This window comes from Anoplopoma fimbria, chromosome 22, assembly GCF_027596085.1.
Source record: "Anoplopoma fimbria isolate UVic2021 breed Golden Eagle Sablefish chromosome 22, Afim_UVic_2022, whole genome shotgun sequence".
Lineage (NCBI taxonomy): Eukaryota > Metazoa > Chordata > Actinopteri > Perciformes > Anoplopomatidae > Anoplopoma > Anoplopoma fimbria.
The window spans coordinates 6,816,334-6,833,622 of record NC_072470.1 but is presented as its reverse complement, the minus strand read 5'-3'; the positions used below and the strand labels follow the sequence as shown (position 1 = coordinate 6,833,622).

Below are 17,289 nucleotides of genomic sequence, written 5' to 3'. Positions count from 1 at the left end.
GAATTACAAGGCTGTTACTATAGCATGACTTCTTGACTGTGGTGGGGCTATTAAGCAGTGCCAGCAAGGAGGACTTTTTGCAAAGCAGCCGTTCTATGCGTAGCCACGCTGGGCATGAATCTGAAATAGAGGGGGGCCCCTTCTCCACCAAGCAAGCATAGACAGATGAGTAGCCCAATAGTACATTTTAAAATTTGGTAAAGCAAAGCCACCAACATTCTTTGCTTTACATAAATGTTTTTTAGAAATTCTAACGGCTTTGTAGTTCCAGATAAATGATACAATAATGGAATCTAGTTGCTTAAAGTAAGACTGAGCAATAAAGCAAGGAATGGATTGAAAAAGATGGAGGAAACGCGGCAGTACAATCATCTTAATAGCATTAATCTTCCCTACGAGAGAAATAGGAAGAGTCTTCCAGAAATTAATTCCCTGCTTAAGCTGTTCAATTTTGCTGTTCCAGTTCTTTCGTAAGAGGTCCTCCGATTTTTTCGTAACAATAACACCAAGATATGAAAAATGCTCATAAGCCTTTTTAAAGGGAGTGGACAATAAATACGTCATATTAACCTCCTTGGACACTGGCATTAACTCACTTTTGTCCCAGTTAACAGAGAATCCAGAGAGTTTGCCGAAACTGCTAATTAGAGTCAAGAGGGCAGGTATTGATGTTTCAGGACGAGATATAAACAAAAGAATGTCATCTGCATACAACGAGAGATGATGCTCTTGCTCATGTATCTCAACGGGGGATATTAATTGACTTTGTCTGACACTGGCAGCAAGTGGCTCAATAATTATTGAAAATAAAAAAGGGGAGAGAGGGCACCCCTGACGGGTCCCACGGTTGATTGCAAAAGGGCATGAAATGTTTTGATTGGTGATAACAGAGGCAGTTGGGTGTGAATAAATGATCTCAATCCACTTCATAAAGGAGGGTCCAAAACCAAATTTTTCAAGTGTGATCAACATATAAGGCCACTCAACCTGATCAAACGCACGTTGTGCGTCCAGAGAGATTACTACAGCCTCCTCTGTGTGCTCCGTGTACAACACATGAAATAAACGACGCAAGTTAAAATACATATGTCTCCCTGGCATGAAACCTGATTGGTCAGGATGAATAATGGAACATATGTGCTCCTTTAATCTGTTAGCCAAGACTTTACCCAGGATTTTGGTTTCTATAGGCAACAGTGAAATGGGGCGGTATGATGAGACCAAGTTAGGGTTACGGCCTGGCTTGGGTATAAGTGAAATGTTGGCTTTATATAAGGTGGGAGGTAACCTTGAGTTCAACATTGAGTGATTAAGCATACGTAATAAGAGAGGCGATAATTTAGAGCTAAATTCTTTGAAAAATTCTATACTGAAGCCATCTGGCCCAGCTGCCTTATTGTTGGGAAGGGAGGAGATCACTTCCATTATTTCTTTTGAATTGATTTCTTTATCTAGTGAAAGAGATGATTCTGCTGATAGTTTAGGTAGGTCCAGATTTTCAAAAAATGTTTCCATCTCGTCAGGATCAGGTTCTCCTTGTGACTGATAGACACGTTCATAAAAAACAGCAAAACATTTATTAATTTTTTCAGGGTCTGTCCAGAGAGTGCCATCATCTGACTTAATAGAGTGTATGGCTCTAGAAGCCTGAGTTTGCCTTAATTGACGGGATAGCAACCTATGGGGCTTGTCGCCAAATTCAAAATATTTTTGTCTAATTTGGACCAGTAAACGTGACACATTCTTTGACAGTAGAGTATTGTATTCATATCGTAATGCAGTGATCTTCTTGAGTAACTCAGGTTTGTTACCTTCTCTATATAACACTTCCATATCAGCCAGTTGATTATCAATTTCAGTTAACCTTTCTTTAGATTTTCTTTTTTCTGCTGCCTCATAGGATATAATGTGGCCCCTAATAACAGCCTTCATGGCCTCCCAAAGTGTGGAATCATCAACTTCACCAGTGTCATTCATTTGTACATATTGATCTATTTGGTTTGAGAGATAAGAGCAAAATTCTTTATTTTTCAGTGTTGCATTATTTAGGCGCCAGCTAAATTCTCCCCTCTTGTAATTCAATTTAAGTTTCACAGAAACAGGGGCATGATCCGATATGAGAATATTATGATACTTGCAGTCAACTATTTGTGTTAAAAGTTTAGAATCCAGAATGAAATAATCAATCCTAGAATAAGACTTGTGAACTGCTGAAAAGAAAGAAAAGTCTTTTGCTGTGGGGTTGAGGAGTCTCCAAATATCCACTAGATTATATGACTGCATTAAATTATTAAGAGTAACACTGCTCTTAGATGAACTGGTTTGGGAGTGTTGTCTGTCTAAGACAGGATCCAAAACAGAATTTAAATCTCCACCCAAAATTATATTTGAGTTTGACATATCGGGTATAGTGTTGAAGAGATTCTGAAAGAAAATGGGGTCATCAAAATTTGGCCCATACACGTTAATTAGGGTAACTGGTACAGAGTTAAGTTCCCCTTTAACTATTAAATATCTGCCCCTGTGATCAGAAATAGTTTGCTTGTGGATAAAAGCTATTGTTTTCTTAATAAGGATCGCTACCCCTCTTGCTTTTGTAGAAAAATTAGATTGAAATACATGAGATGCCCATGAAGGACACAATATTTTTGCTGCCGTTGTTTTTATATGCGTTTCTTGAAGGAAGGAAATATCAGCCTTGAGTGTGCGTAGATGTGCATAAACCTTTCTTCTCTTAAGAGGGCTATTGATCCCCCATACATTCCAACTGACCAATGTAATTCCACCTTCACTGTGTTTACAAGATGTAGGTCTATCTGACATAATATGCTACATAAGGGAATTTGTTACATGACCATGGCAAAAAGGAATATACAGTAAACCGACAAAAAAAAAAAAAGATGTGCAGACAAAAAAAGAACATGGAACAGAACACATGAACATAGTAAAGGGAGAGACAACCCCATGGAAAACGCTTCCATGCCCCAGACTTAAAGTTAAAGCTAAACTCAGGGGGCCAATAAAGGCCCAAGATAGCAAACAACTACTCACCTCTCTCCAAGCAAGGGAGAGACTCCACCTCAACCGTGGATAATAATTGCAAATAAAACATTTGTCCTCTCAATTCTCAATGCGAGTTTGGTCTTTTTTTTTTTTTTTTTTTTTTTTTTTTTTTTTTTTTTGCTGATAATACAGAGATAAATTAGTCAACTTGCCGGCTTGACCCAACATTCATGTTCCAGTCCCGTACCTCCCGACTCAGGAATTTTTCGGCTTCGTCCGGGGTGTTGAACGTGCCAGTATTGCCATCCACTGTGACCACAAAGTTTGCTGGGTGCCTGAAACCGCACCTGATTTTCCTGACTCTGCATTTCTCCTTAATGTGCTGAAACACCTTCCGTTTCTTCATGGTAGCAGACGTTAGATCAGGAAAGATGAACACAGAGCGCCCGTCGTACTGCAGCGGCGTTTTCTCCCTGGCAAGCTTCAACACCAGCTCCTTCACCTGAAAGTGGTGTAGCTTTGCAATGATAGCCCTAGATTTACCATCTTTAGCAGGCTAGCTTGGCTTCTTGTAGCGTGTACTGGGATTCAAGGCTAGCTTGTCGCCTCTCCAACTCCTCTAGCCGTTTCTCGTGCGATTCCACGGCAACCTCGGTTGACGACACACGTTCAGTAACGTCTGATAGAGCAGATTTGAGGGTGGATAGGGACCCTTTTAGCTCGTCGAATCTCACATCTACAGCGCTTTTCAATGCATTTATTGCTGCCAAGACGTCTTCGTTTGTAGCCGGGACTATAGCATTAGCAGCTACAGGGCTAGCTGCAGTAGCGCCAGCTTCTTCAGTGGCCTCGGCATCGTTGTCGAGACAACCCTCTTCGTCTTGGCTTTTTTCAGATTTATACCCCTTGCCTTTTCTTGTCATTTTGTCTTTCTTGTTAGTTCAAACTCGCCAAAATTTAAATTAAGAACAATAAGTGAGGTAAAAAGAAAAGTTGAGGCGGAGCTTCCCGCAAACACGTCTACTCCATAGCCAGGGTTGCCAGATTCTTTTTTCAACTTTTTGACATACTATACTATTGCATTCATTTCAAATATAAACAACCATGAATGAAATGTGGGTATTAACACTGATACATTGTTTTTTCACAGTCAAGTTTCTTTGAATCATTACTTTATTTTAAAGAAATTAGAAATATCTTTTTACCTAAATTAAAAACAATAATATGTACGTACTAACCAGACTTACTGAAAGATTTGGGCTAGTAAAGTAAGGTTTAATATTTAATATTTTGTTAAAAAAACATGTGAACCACTATGCATGCTCTGTGTTACACATGCAATTGTACTTCACACTTAACGCATGGAGCTGCACTGTAATCAAGTTAACAAAATGTAATTAGTAAATTAAAAAATGAAACTTAAAAAGTCAAAAAACATTCATGCTATAGTACGTTGAAAAAAGTCATAGTATGGTATGTCAAAAAAACATTCATACTATAGTATGTCGAAAAAAGTCATACTATAGTATGTCGAAAAAACCCAACTAAAAGTCATAGTATGGTATGTAAAAAAACCATTCATGCTTCAGTAGGTTGAAAAAAGCCATAGTATAGTATGTCGAAAAAAGTCATAGGATAGTATGTTGAAAAAAACTGTCATACTGTAGTATGTCGGAAAAAGCCATAGCATAGTATGTCGAAAAAAGTCGAAAAAACATTCCTGCTATAGTAGGTTGAAAAAAGCCATAGCATAGTATGTTGAAAAAAGTCCACAAAAATTCATGCTACAGTACGTTGAAAAAAGTCATAGTATGGTATGTCGAAAAAACATTCATACTATAGTATGTCGAAAAAAGCCATAGTATAGTATTTTAAAAAAACCCAACTAAAAGTCATAGTATCGTATGTCAAAGAAAGTCGAAAAAAATGTCATACTATAGCATGTCGAAAAAGTCATGCTATAGTAGGTCGCAAAAAGTTGAAAAACATTCATGCTATAGTATGTCGAAATAAGTTGAAAAAAAGTCATAGTATAGTAAGCCGAGAAATATTCATACTATAGCATGTCGAAAAAAATCATGGTATGGTATGTCAAAAAAATGTCATACTATAGCATGTTGAAAAAAGTCATGGTATAGTATGTCAAAAAAATACATCGTATACAGAAAAACAGAAATATTTTATTTGAAACTTCCTAAAATTGTTTCTATTTTATCTTGTCTTTCTTTACTATGTCTCTTGTGTGCACTTTAACTCTATGCTGCTGTAAGCCTGCAAATTTCCCCGCTGCGGGACTAATAAAGGATTATCTTATCTTATCTTGTTTTGGGGTAATGTCAAGAGCATGTAATTTAAAAAAATCCAACTTTTCCTTAAGAATTCACATAAATAAAACAAATATATAGTAAACAAATCAATGCCTACTATGACTAGTTACGCCTGCATCTCAACGCGACAATCACGACACATCATCAGGCAGAGACAACCAGATTTTGCCAATTATCCAGCTTACCATCCCTCACACGCAGTGACACAAATAGGATCGTTTTTTTGTAACAAAAAAGTGAAATGGGAGACAACCTGCCGCACTAAAAGCTCCAAAGTGTGCGGTGAGGAAATATGAACAAAATGAATGATCAGAAGATCCCTGTACTATACTGCAACGTAATGACTTCCTTTGACATACTATGCTTTCAAACTCTTCTAACAGACAATTTATTGTATGGACGCAATGGACAGCAAACCAACAAAATCAGAGGACTAAAGTGCTGAAGTCAAACTGCATGTTACTTTTCTCTGCCTGCACATGGTGGGACCTAGTCTTAATCAATCCAACAATTAGAACTGCGCTTTGTGGCAGCTTTAAAAATCACGACAAAAAACCCCATATCAGAACCAGAGGACGCAGAACGGTCCTGCCTTCTCCATCAGTGGCCTTTGTTTTATAATTACATAAAATTGATTTTCAAGACCAATATTGACTACAAAGCCTTGGATCAGTCGCAACACAGTTGCCCAGTCAGAATGCTGACTAGAAAAAAATCTTAAAATATTGATCATTAACAGAAAATGATTTCCGATACTTCACAAGCTAAATTTAAATATTTGTCATTTACCTTTACAATGTGACATATTTAAGAGTTTTAATGCAGAAATCATTCAAGCATCACAAAAGTATAGACAGCATTTTAATACTTGATCGACTGTACAACCCTACCTAAAATAACAGTGACAGTATGTGGCAACCATCAGGGGCAGCTTAAAAAAGGTACAATATACGGGATTTGGAGCATTAATATAGCAACAAACAACTTGCTATTTAAAGACATAGTGTAGTAATGTGTTATCCGAGCCTCACCTTGACTTGTCTTATTGCATTTTCCTGCATGCGAGAGTGCCCAACTGGCTAAATTCCGACCTCCGCCCTACACTGCTCTCATACAACAGTTACTACTGACAACACAGTCGTGGTCGCGAAGCATGAACACTACGGTTGGCCCTCAGGTAAACAATGTTTGCTCTGTCAGCACTTCTGCTGTTTTAAGCACTGTCGATGGCTGAGTTAACCGAGTACAGATAACTCAGCCATCGGCCATGTCGAGAGTTGTTCGGAAGCAATAGAAGTATTCAAAATCTCATTAAATCACTTTAATTGGCAACCAGTATATCATGGTTCAATCCATCATCTTTTTATTAAATACAACATATTTGTGACATGTAGGAGATTTACAACATGGACAGCATTCACTTGGCCGTTTCGTCAAGCTTGGGCTCTGAAAAATAAAATTAAAAAAGAATACAGTTAGTGAAAGTTGTTTGTTAGTTATTCCCTGAGTTTTGAATTAAAACATATTGCAACTTTACAACACATTACAAATACTTCAAATTAGGTTTGAAATCTAGACTACAACAATATGTAGCAACTAGCTAGATCAAGCTTCATTAATACAGTGTCACTATCTACGCGCTTTATATAGACACAGACAAAGCAGCAAATCAAAGTGAGTCTCTCTAGTGGCAAAGGAAAAAATACTGATGAAAGGGAACTGTTAAATTGTGTGGAAGCAAAACATCTCAGAAAGTATTGTATTTAAAAAGAGTCTAGCAATTTAAAAAGCACATCTTATTGTAATTCCAAAGGTGTGGCTGATCATAATTCTGGATTTTACTATGATAGGACAATTTTAAATGCAAACTCTTTTGTTATCAGTTAAGAAACACCCTGTCTGGGTCACATTGGCCCGTTCTAACACATCTTTACATTGTTATTCTAAGCAAATCAAAGTAAAAAAGAAGCTGTAGTTTTGATTTGTTCCACCCACTTTTAGCAACATATTTGTGTTTTTAATTAATAATAATAATAATAATAATAATAAGGAACAATTAGGACAGAAGACAAAGAACACTCACAGTAAACAATGTAAACCAACATAAGCCCAAACTAACCTGTGAATTTGATATCAGGGAACTTGACGAGGTCTCCTCCGCCATAGAGCCTCTGCAGTTTGACTACCTCTTCAGAAACGTTCTTCTGGTAAGCTGGCCCTGCATCCACAATGCCACCTGAGGACCTGGGTGAGGACAAAGGCATCAAATAATATTCAAAAGATGAGTGTGACAGCGATGAGTGGAGGAGATGTAAATGCGTCAGCAGCAAGGACTGATATTCAGTTGATGGTGAAGAAGCCAAAAAGTCGCTTTTGTCACCATCTGATTCTATCTTCTAGGATGCAGCAATTGTAAAATTCTGGGACGATTCCGTACACAATATTTAGCAGGTGCAAAATTGATGCAACACAACATGTAAAAATCGGCCACTGCCATTGGTGAATGTCACTTTATTTGCCTCTTGGCTGATGGCAGCCAACATGGCGATCATCATTCAAGAGCAATGTTTGACCAACAAAATGATTCATTTCTACCATCCCTCCATCTGGATTCTGATCAGTCAACTCTAAACAAGTGGGGCATGTCATGTGGGTGTATATGACTTACTGGCTCTTAGTTTTGTAGTCCCGGATCTTGTCCAGGAACAGTTTCTGGATGGGGTCCAGGTCTTTGGCCTTGTTGAAGAGGACTGCAGAGAGCCCCATGTTCCTGCGCAGGGTCAGGCTGACTGCGGAGCGCAGCAGGGAGGACAGCTGGAACAAACGATGAAGAGCCATCTGCAGGAGCAAAGAGACACCCTGGTTATGATGTTATCCAGTCCCTGAACACATGACAGCACAGTCATTTTTACAGAATGGCTTTTATGTGATGTCGTCGTTTTAATTGGTTTTAGTATTTTATCTTATATTCGTTTACTATTTTATGTTTACCTATTTCACTTCATTTTGTTTGATTATTTGATTGTCACTTGTTATTTCATTTTGTTGTTCTTAGTTTAATTTTATCCTAATGATTGTTTCATCTATTGCACTGTTTTGCTGCCTTGTCTGTTGAAGCACTTTGTAAACCTTGTTTTTAAAAGGTGCTATATAAATAAAGTTATTATTATTATTAAAATTATTATTATTATTATTATAATTATTATGACAGCATGTCCCTGAACACATGACAGCATGTGCAAACGTCAGGAGGACACGTGCAAACGTACAACTAGAGTCAGGTCATACAGCAAAACATGTCACATGCTTTTAATGCATTTAAACCAATGCACTAAGTGTTAGCTGGAGCTAGCTAGCCTTAGCAGTAGCATAGCTAATGCTAGCTGAGCATATGACTTTGTAGCACCTAGCTAATGCTAACATGCTAAGATAGCTTTCAAATGTCCTCTACTGCGCTGCAGTCATGCTAACATAACACTCACTAACAATAAGTATAATTATATATCAGTATGAAAAATAATGCACAGTTAAATGTTTAATAGTATTTGTTTTAACTCAGTAGCGTTACTCACCTTGGGTTTGACACTCTCAGGACCAGATCCGGATGTGGAGGACCGCGGTGCATTGTGGGAGCTTTTAAGGTGTTCGAGGACGTCAACATGGCGCCGCCTTTGCGCAGCGCTGCGCATATTTAGGTTGACCTCACAACACCAAAGTGTCCCAAATCAACCAAATTAGAATATATATATATTTATATATATATATATATATTAATTAATTTATATATATATATATATATATTATTAATTAATATATATATATTAATATATATATATATATAATAAATATTGTTGAATTTAAATAATTTTTGACATAATCTGTTGCTGTTTATAGTTTATAGTATGGGTATTTTATACTGGAACACATGTGTCTTTTTTTATTTTGACTCTTTACACTACAATTGTAGTTATCCCAGACCGGTTTACTATTTGTAATTTCACCTTGGCCATGGTCAGGTGCCCCCAACCGAGTAATTAGGGGATTATCGCCTTGCTCATGGCCACCTTGGCTCGATAGTATAGTCAAGTTTTGATGTGGTCCACCAAAAACATAGGTTTGACCTCAGTTTAATGCAAATTATTTCAACTGTTGGCAAAATGACCTGGGGTCATCTGTGTCAGGCAGCCCTCTGATGTGTCCTTGAGCAACACACTAAATCCCTGTCGGCTCCAGTGTGCAGGTTTTTCCTCTGGTTTATGCTCTTAGATGCTTGTTTAAGAAAGGAGATGCACTTGTGACTTCTGGTGACTAGTAGTTCTCTTGAATACCTATGTTGAATACACTTATTGTAAGTCGATTTGGATAAAAGCGTCTGCTAAATGACTGTAATGTAATGTAATGTTTCTGTCTGAGACTGACCTCTCCTGAAATGCTCCATTACAGTATCAGTTTTCACATTAATACCTTTCTGATTATTAATACCAAAGATCTAGACACAAATTACAAGAATAAAACCGGATGAACAAAGAAAGCAAGTGTGCATTAAACATCAAAAACACATAGTCGCAGCATTTGTATGTACATTCAAAACTTTATTATGGAATACAGTGTAGAAAGCGTTTTCCCAGTCAATGCAAATGCCTGCACAATATTACACAGTGGAGAACAAAACCAATATATAACCCGCAGAAAAAAGATAGAAAGAAAATCCTGCTTCCTCTTCTACTCTACTGCCCTCTGTTGGGCTTCTAATGAGCACACTCTGAAAACCAAGGACCCACCCAACTGCAGCCTCCATATGAACACCATTTCCTCACAGATCTTACCTAGCCATGAGTGAGAAGTGACTGTATTTCTTTCGATGTATTGTTGAGATGGTGAGTGACAAACCTTTAACATGAGCTAACTGAATGAAGATGAACGGACACTCATATTTCATCCCTGCTTTCACATCCCTGCCCCTGACTCATTGCAGCTCTCTCAATGGTGAACGCCTGCCATCTATATACAGGCGACGGTGCTCTGCCTCTGAGGAGTCAAGTGTGCGTTGATGACGGAGAGGTGAGCAGCATGCCTGGAGGGAAAGCAGGCAAGGGAGGGAGTGGAAGGGAGGTGCTGGGGAGTGAAAATCCATTATATACACAGGCTGGCGGGCTATCCATCCGGAACTGCAAGTCATTTCCTCTCTACCTTGCCCTCTTTCCTCCTCCTCCTCCTCCTCCTCTCAGCACTCCACTTGCTCTACCAGCAAAATGATTACCAAACCAAAAAAAACAAAAAAACTGCGTTGGCTTACAACTGGACGAAACACCAGACTGAGAATGACAAAACATACACGCAGAGATAATCCAAACCCATCCCCATGCCGCCCATTTTTTCGTTTCCCTTCCCACTCCCTGTAACCTTCACGCCCACAACATACCCTTTTTCGAGAAACAAAGAAACATGAAATCAACAAAAAAGCAAAAAATAAAATAATAATATATATATAAGGGGGTGATTTCTGAGAGCCCCTATGCATGAGGATTTTTAACATAATATATTTCAGTGAATGAGAATAATATACAAACAGAGATGAAGCCAGCCCCCCTTCTGTAGCTTCAGGAACGTAGCATGGTTTAAACAAAAAATTAAGAAAGAAAAGACATGAGGAACACACTTTAATTCCAAAATCACAGATCTCTTTTAAATGTGTATTTTACACGATATCAAAGCAGAGCCCGTTCATCTAGATTTATATATATTTTTCATTGTTTGATTTCACGTGATCACGAGAAGATACTAAATGTACAATCTTGCTAGAATGACAATCTATACGTGAGAAAGGATCTCAAGAGAGAGCAGCGTTACGATCTTGTTTTTTTTTTTGTATTTTTTCCCCCAAATCCTGTTGTCATTGTTGTCATGCACTACATAGGAACAGCTAAGACTTCAGCATTACTTCAGTAACATTACACGCAATTTAAAAAAAGGACTTTACATCGGTTGACTTTTTTTTCCCCCTCTGTTTTCATTCTTTTTTGAAAAACAAAACTGGAAACGAAAAGAGAAAAAACTCTAAAATAAAAAACAGCTCATTCAGAATACATAATTATTACCGTCGTCATCAACATATTCATTATCATCAGCATCTCCAAATATCCTTAAGAGCCTTGCGTGACTTAACACAGCCCAGCTATGGTAAGAATGCCTAAAGAAAAGAGGATGGAGGGGAGAGATGAGGGAGGAGGAGGAGGAGGAGGAGGAGGGGATACTCCAGTGTAGACTGTAGAGTGAGTGCAGTAGTGGTGCAGTTTGTGGGGAAACACTGGACCTCATTTAGAAAAATCATGTTGCTTGATTTAAGCCTAAGTTTCATTATATAATGATTACAAAGAATATGATAGAAACAAATCAATATGTCCATATGTTTAATCATGACTTAAAATGACGATAATGCAAACAATTTTTGTAAATGAGACCCAGGGTGAGCGTGCGCCTAAAAATCACACTGATCAGTGGTCAGATTTGCCTACACAAGTCCACACCTAAACCGTCCCACGCCAAAACACCCAGACTACACAATGGCCCTGAATCAGCGTGGAGAGAAAGCGCTTCTTTCCCCAAAAAGAGGGTTTGTTTCGAGGCGCTGGGCGGGGCCTTTTCTTTTTTTTCCCCTCATACGTCAGCAGGCCCGGACGGAGCAACGTGTAAAAACGTCTTTCTTTAATTAAAAGGCGTCTTGCTCCGATAAAGTGAGCAAACTGGCTTGGCCACAGTGTCCGCCCAGGCAGAAAATGAAAGAAAACCCCAGCTACAGTCGCTCCAGTATGGTTGTAACTGACTATTTCAGTCACTCAATGATCTTTGCCACACTGCCTCGTGGAGACGTGGGGCTATTCGAGGAGGGGGGGAGGGGATTGGGGAGGAAAGGGAGGGGAGGTGTTTGATGTGTGGGAGGAGATGTCTGTGTGTGTGTGTGTGTGTGTGTGTGTGTGTGTTTTATGTGTGCTGTGTACATGTGACGTTCTCCTCAGTTCTGCATCTGCTCGAAGAACTTGTAGGTCGGGTTCTCGTAACCGTTCTGCTGCATCTTCGACAGGTGGCGCTCCTCGGGGGTGACGGCAGCATCCACCTGGAGGAAAGCCAGAGAGAGGGTGGGGGGAGGTTAAACACTGACACACACATTCATGTGGTGTTTACTAATGTAAACACAATCTACATTTTAAGACCTTTTTAGTGCTTCCTGGAAGAGTAATTGGCAAAAATAAAGAAACACGCCTGCCATTACTACCACATTTTTTTAATTAAACTGCTAATGAAAGTTCTGGAGTGATAAATGAGGATAATTAGAAATAGGGGGCAGGAAATGTATTGTTAACTGGCATTAATGCCGTCAAATTTAGTGAGCAGTTTGCAGATTGTACAATAACATCCCAGCTCGACATTTTTAAGTGGTTTTCGGTCTTTGACAGCACCTGACACCTGACCTCGATATACATTGACAAATACGGACATTCAATTCTGAAAAGCAGCTTGCACTGACACGTGCATGCATGTGCACAGCATCACCCACACACACCAGATTGACTGGCGTATAGAACAGCTTGTACACAGCGCACACACACAAACACAAACACATAGGTCAGCTGTTTCCCACCTCGATGACTCCGTGGTGGATGGAGGTGTACTGCTTCTTCCTCAGCATCACCAAGGTGATGACGATCACGGTTGCTATGACAACGCCTCCGACCATCAGGCCGATGATGGCACCCTTGTTGGAGCCCACATCCTCGGCGAAGAAGACCTGCGGGAGTTGAAGGAAAGATAGTTTTGTCAGTCGCATTGGACACGACCAATCACAACCAGCGCGATGGTTTTCATAGAGCTTTAATGCACACCAAGGACATCGGCGTGATGTGCTGTTGTGTGTTTGTGACACTGCTGAGTTATGAGTGTGGTTTCAGCACAGCAGGCCTGAGAGTTAATTGTTCTTAGAAATAGTTTGCATTTTACTTCTCTCGGAGATCCTGCTTCTACTTTCATTCCAACGTCTTTGAATATCACTGAAGGAGGAGAATGCTGCTGACATTCAGAGTTACAGCCCATTTACTTTTATTTCCATCTACCCAAATCAGTTTGCACTACATGCTGTGCATAATTACCAGTGCATTTCCCAACATTTTTTCATTAAAAGAGGCAAATCTTGCTTTAAAATTGAAGCTGGGGAACAAAGATGGGACACAAAAGAGCACATCCACGTTACACTGTCTGTAAGGTGACTTGTTTTTGAGGATAATTTTGTCTGACATGTGATTTAAAGAAAGAAGAGCACACTATAAAGCGACACTGATGCAGTATGACTCAGCTCCAAAACAATACTAAGAAACGTGATTTTTTTTAATCGAATTTTTTTCTGACGTGGGTTCCGCTGCTCTGTGAAACTCGTTTTTTAATGCAGATCCAGAAATAAGTAGGGCAAATGGCGGCTTCTGAAGGGAGGAAAACAACTGATAACTCCACCTATGCTGACGCCAGCAGGGATAATGGGACGATAATGGGAACACCACTAAACTGCAGATAATCTAACAAAAACACATCTTGACATCGCAACACTGCTACCCCGGCTAGATTCAAACACTGCAGTGAGCGTGGACTTAAATTCAAGCTGGCGAGCCTCCTCCAGATTAATCCGGCAGAACGCTGATTGGGGTTACGGTGAATATCAAATTAAGGAGTTGACTGAAGGAGGCAGGCTGACACACTGGCTGCTCATTGTATATGAAAGAAATGTGATATCTAATAAATTGTAGGGATTAAAGAGATTAAAGCCTTTAGGTGAGAGGAATACGGTACGCGGAATTGGATTTGACGGAGGATAGATTTTGATTTTTGTGCTGGTATTACAATACTGGATGAGATAAATAATTAAATGCAGAACTGGCTTAAAGACTGCTAATGTTCCAGCAACTGTGGCTGAGCAGAACATTACATACACGCATAAACTTAACTCTGATCAGAGGACAGTGGAATTTAGAGAGGAGCAGAAGTGTGACGCACACATTATCGCGGCTGTCTCCATGGGCACATGTGCCCATGGAGACAACCTTGGGAGTTTACCATGAGGACAAAGCCGAGACATGGACCTGACTGTGCCTGTGTGTGTACTTATGGAAAAAAAGAGGGCACAGTGCAAGCTTGCATGTGTCAGTAAATTCACCTTCATGCGTGTCAGCATGCTTGTGTGTATTTCTCTCCGTTTAGTCATATATAAATGGATCAGTGAATATCATATGAGTGTTTGTTTACCAGTTTCTGGTGGTGAACTTCGTATTCGGTGCTCTGCCTGTCCTCTGTCTCCATCCGCAGCTCAGGAATAGCTTCCATCTTCATTCCAGTCACTGGCAAGGGAGGAAAAGGACTATCTATTATGGATGGTGACACTCAGCCGCTTTCTCCTTCTCAAACTCCCTCTCTAAAGCGGGACGGACAGCCGAGTGTTGGATGTAACAGCGGCATGAATTGAATATAGCACATATACAGCACTGTACTCATAGACCATGTGCCTGCATCTCAAATCTAACAACCCCAGCTGGCACCTTAATGGAGGTCAAGTGGAGTTGGCTGTGTGCAAACAATGGCGGAGAGTGGGAGAGATGGTGGAAAAATACTGTGCTGACTTTACAGAGCGTCTCTACTTCAAAGCAACCTTGTGATGTATTTTAAGAGGAGACATTACCTAACCTGAAGAAATATATTCTTATTATTAGCCTGGAAGCTACTTGAACAAAGCAAAACTTGCTAAAGTTAACATGCAACTTAAGACTAGATCTGGAGCAGTTTACAATACATACATGACCTACATATGCTTATATATGTTCCCATGACTGTTAGCAGACCAGATATGATTAATTTATTTATAATTCACGAATGCTTTTTATTGCAGTTATGAGACACTATTACTTAGCTTTTGGGTGGTCAGGTCGTAAAAACACATTTAGCTGGTGAGCTGTTCATAATATAACTCACTAATTGCACAGAAAAAAGTCACGCGGTTACATGACGTAATTAATAAATACTCATGAATTCCTAATTTTATTACAGCCATTGGATAAAGTGAGATGAATGTAATTGAGATTTTTCACAATCAATCGCATCAATGAATCAGCTGTTTAACACTTTTTGAGTTAGTAGCCTAGCAACCTGGGTCAAAAGCATAATATCTGCAGGCCTTAAACACTTTCATTGGCATACCTTAATACAAATCAATACTCAAAATCTTGATATTGGGTAACTTTTCGGACAATAGTACCAACCTGGCCGTGTGGGGATGCCTCTGTCAAGACTGGGGCGAGAGTCCACTGGCTCAACTGGAGAGAAAGAGAGAGAGAGCAAAGACATTTTGGGTGTCGTTTTTTAATTAACTTTGAACCAAAATGTAATCAACAGCTCCAGTGCTTCAGTAAGTACCCTGGTTCTCAGTGTTGGGCTGGTTGAAGCTCTCAGGATGGACGAAGCCGATTCCTCCAAGGGCAAGTGTGTCCTCCTGGGTCAGCAGGTCGGTCTGGCCGTCTCCAAGCTCCTGGTCGGGCATCAGGGCGTCGTTTCCGTAGCTCACCCTCACGTCCGTCTGCAGGTTGGCCAGCTGCTGGGCCATCTCTGTCTGCTCCCTCTGCAGAAGCTCTGGACGCAGGCAGGGAGGAAGGAAGGAGAGAGGTCAGAGGTCACAAGAGAAATGGAAGTAGACAGAGGAAAGGAAGGAAGTTTAACTTCATTTATCAAACTATTGTTAAACTTCTTGTATGCCGTCAGTTAGTTTCAACATAAAAGGCTCCCTGTGGTGATAATATGATAAACTAAATAATAATTCCTTTGATAATTAGAGTTTAGAAAGAGGACAAGTGTATCTATTTCTGCTTAAAGAAAATATTGTATCGCATGCAATGACCCAACTGTTGCTCTATCAGGAGGGACAGGCAGCCTCCAAGAAATGTTATAAAACATGGTGCATTATCTTCTGTGTATGTTTGTTCCTGTGTGTGTTTTGCCGGGGCAGCGCAGACTGTGACTGTCTCCGAGACAGATACACAGACACAGATGGTTGCGTGACGCAAGCAATTCCAATAAACAAAAAACACAGAAACCTAGCGAATACGGGAGCGGGAGGGAGGGAGGGAGGGGATTTATCTTCCCGGCAAACAGTTTCATTTGACTCTGAACAGAAGAATTAGGCCAAATCTCTCCAATGCCCTTATCAACACAAAAAAATGCATTTTTGGGGGGGGAGCTGGAATTTAGAGAATTCAATCTCTCAGTAACATGTTGCACAATCAGGACAGGGTGTCTGTATATATATATTTACACATCTTTCTCATGCCAGGGTCAACAGTCAGATCTTTATTATCTTGACTCTCTACCAACACAGCTCTCTCAGCTGAACCCACCTTTCCATCTTTCTCAGTTGCACTCAGTTTCTACTATAAATTGGATTCTATTTTTTACTGATATGTAATGTTTGTAGTGAAAAACAAGTGTTTTAATTGTCACAATGACAAACTCACCGACTTGGTCCTGGATGTCGTCGGCCACACCGGGCACCTTGTAGAGAAGTCCCAGGGACTGGTTCATACGCTCCTCAATGACACGCAGGTGGGTCAGCACCTTTAATAACATACACATGCACATAAGTAAATACAAAACTGCATCAGCTTCTTCAGGAAAAAAAACAAAACCCTGCATAATATATGCAGTAAAGTGGCAAAATACATCATTTTCAAGTGAAATGTAAACGCTACCTGAGGTCTGATCTGCGCGGCCTTCTTGGGATCCACCATGCGGACGTGTTCAAAGTGTTTGAGGGTGTGCTGTCTGTCCTTCTGCTCCGCACGCACGTACTTCTTCAACAGGCTGAAGACGTGGCGAGGCTACAAAAGACGATGACAGATGGTTAAGAGCAGAGGAAGGACAGGGCGATATATAT

At 39.9% G+C, this 17,289-nt stretch overlaps 2 protein-coding genes across 3 annotated transcripts in view; both read right to left on the bottom strand.

Annotated features, from left to right (window-relative positions):
• Positions 1-6,178: 6,178 nt before the first annotated feature.
• On the bottom strand, positions 6,179-8,984 carry atp5pf (ATP synthase peripheral stalk subunit F6). Its single transcript, XM_054624075.1, has 4 exons — positions 8,903-8,984; positions 7,999-8,168; positions 7,450-7,574; positions 6,179-6,776 (listed from the first exon to the last, which is right to left on the bottom strand). Exons 2-4 carry the CDS (start codon positions 8,166-8,168, stop codon positions 6,748-6,750), a joined length of 324 nt encoding a protein of 107 aa, XP_054480050.1. The 5' UTR covers positions 8,903-8,984; the 3' UTR covers positions 6,179-6,747.
• A 923-nt stretch (positions 8,985-9,907) lies between these two features.
• appa (amyloid beta (A4) precursor protein a) overlaps positions 9,908-17,289 on the bottom strand; it is a 32,192-nt gene continuing 24,810 nt past the window's right edge. For both annotated transcript variants that reach the window (XM_054624073.1, XM_054624074.1), the window contains 7 exons: positions 17,105-17,233; positions 16,871-16,970; positions 15,780-15,992; positions 15,626-15,679; positions 14,619-14,710; positions 12,970-13,116; positions 9,908-12,444 (listed from right to left, as the gene is read on the bottom strand). In XM_054624073.1, the coding sequence (XP_054480048.1) occupies positions 12,343-12,444; positions 12,970-13,116; positions 14,619-14,710; positions 15,626-15,679; positions 15,780-15,992; positions 16,871-16,970; positions 17,105-17,233 (837 nt within the window). In that variant the 3' untranslated portion in view covers positions 9,908-12,342. The remainder of the gene's footprint in view (positions 12,445-12,969; positions 13,117-14,618; positions 14,711-15,625; positions 15,680-15,779; positions 15,993-16,870; positions 16,971-17,104; positions 17,234-17,289) is intronic.

What these genes read in the sequence shown, in the direction of transcription:
- atp5pf (XM_054624075.1), bottom strand. Translation starts at nt 8,168, where the DNA reads ATGGCTCTTCATCGTTTGTTCCAGCTGTCCTCCCTGCTGCGCTCCGCA. An exon ending in GACTACAAAACTAAGAGCCA is followed by an intron (nt 7,575 to 7,998) that starts GTAAGTCATATA and finishes GTCCTCACCCAG; the next exon opens with GTCCTCAGGTGGCATTGTGG. An exon ending in CCCTGATATCAAATTCACAG is followed by an intron (nt 6,777 to 7,449) that starts GTTAGTTTGGGC and finishes TTTATTTTTCAG; the next exon opens with AGCCCAAGCTTGACGAAACG.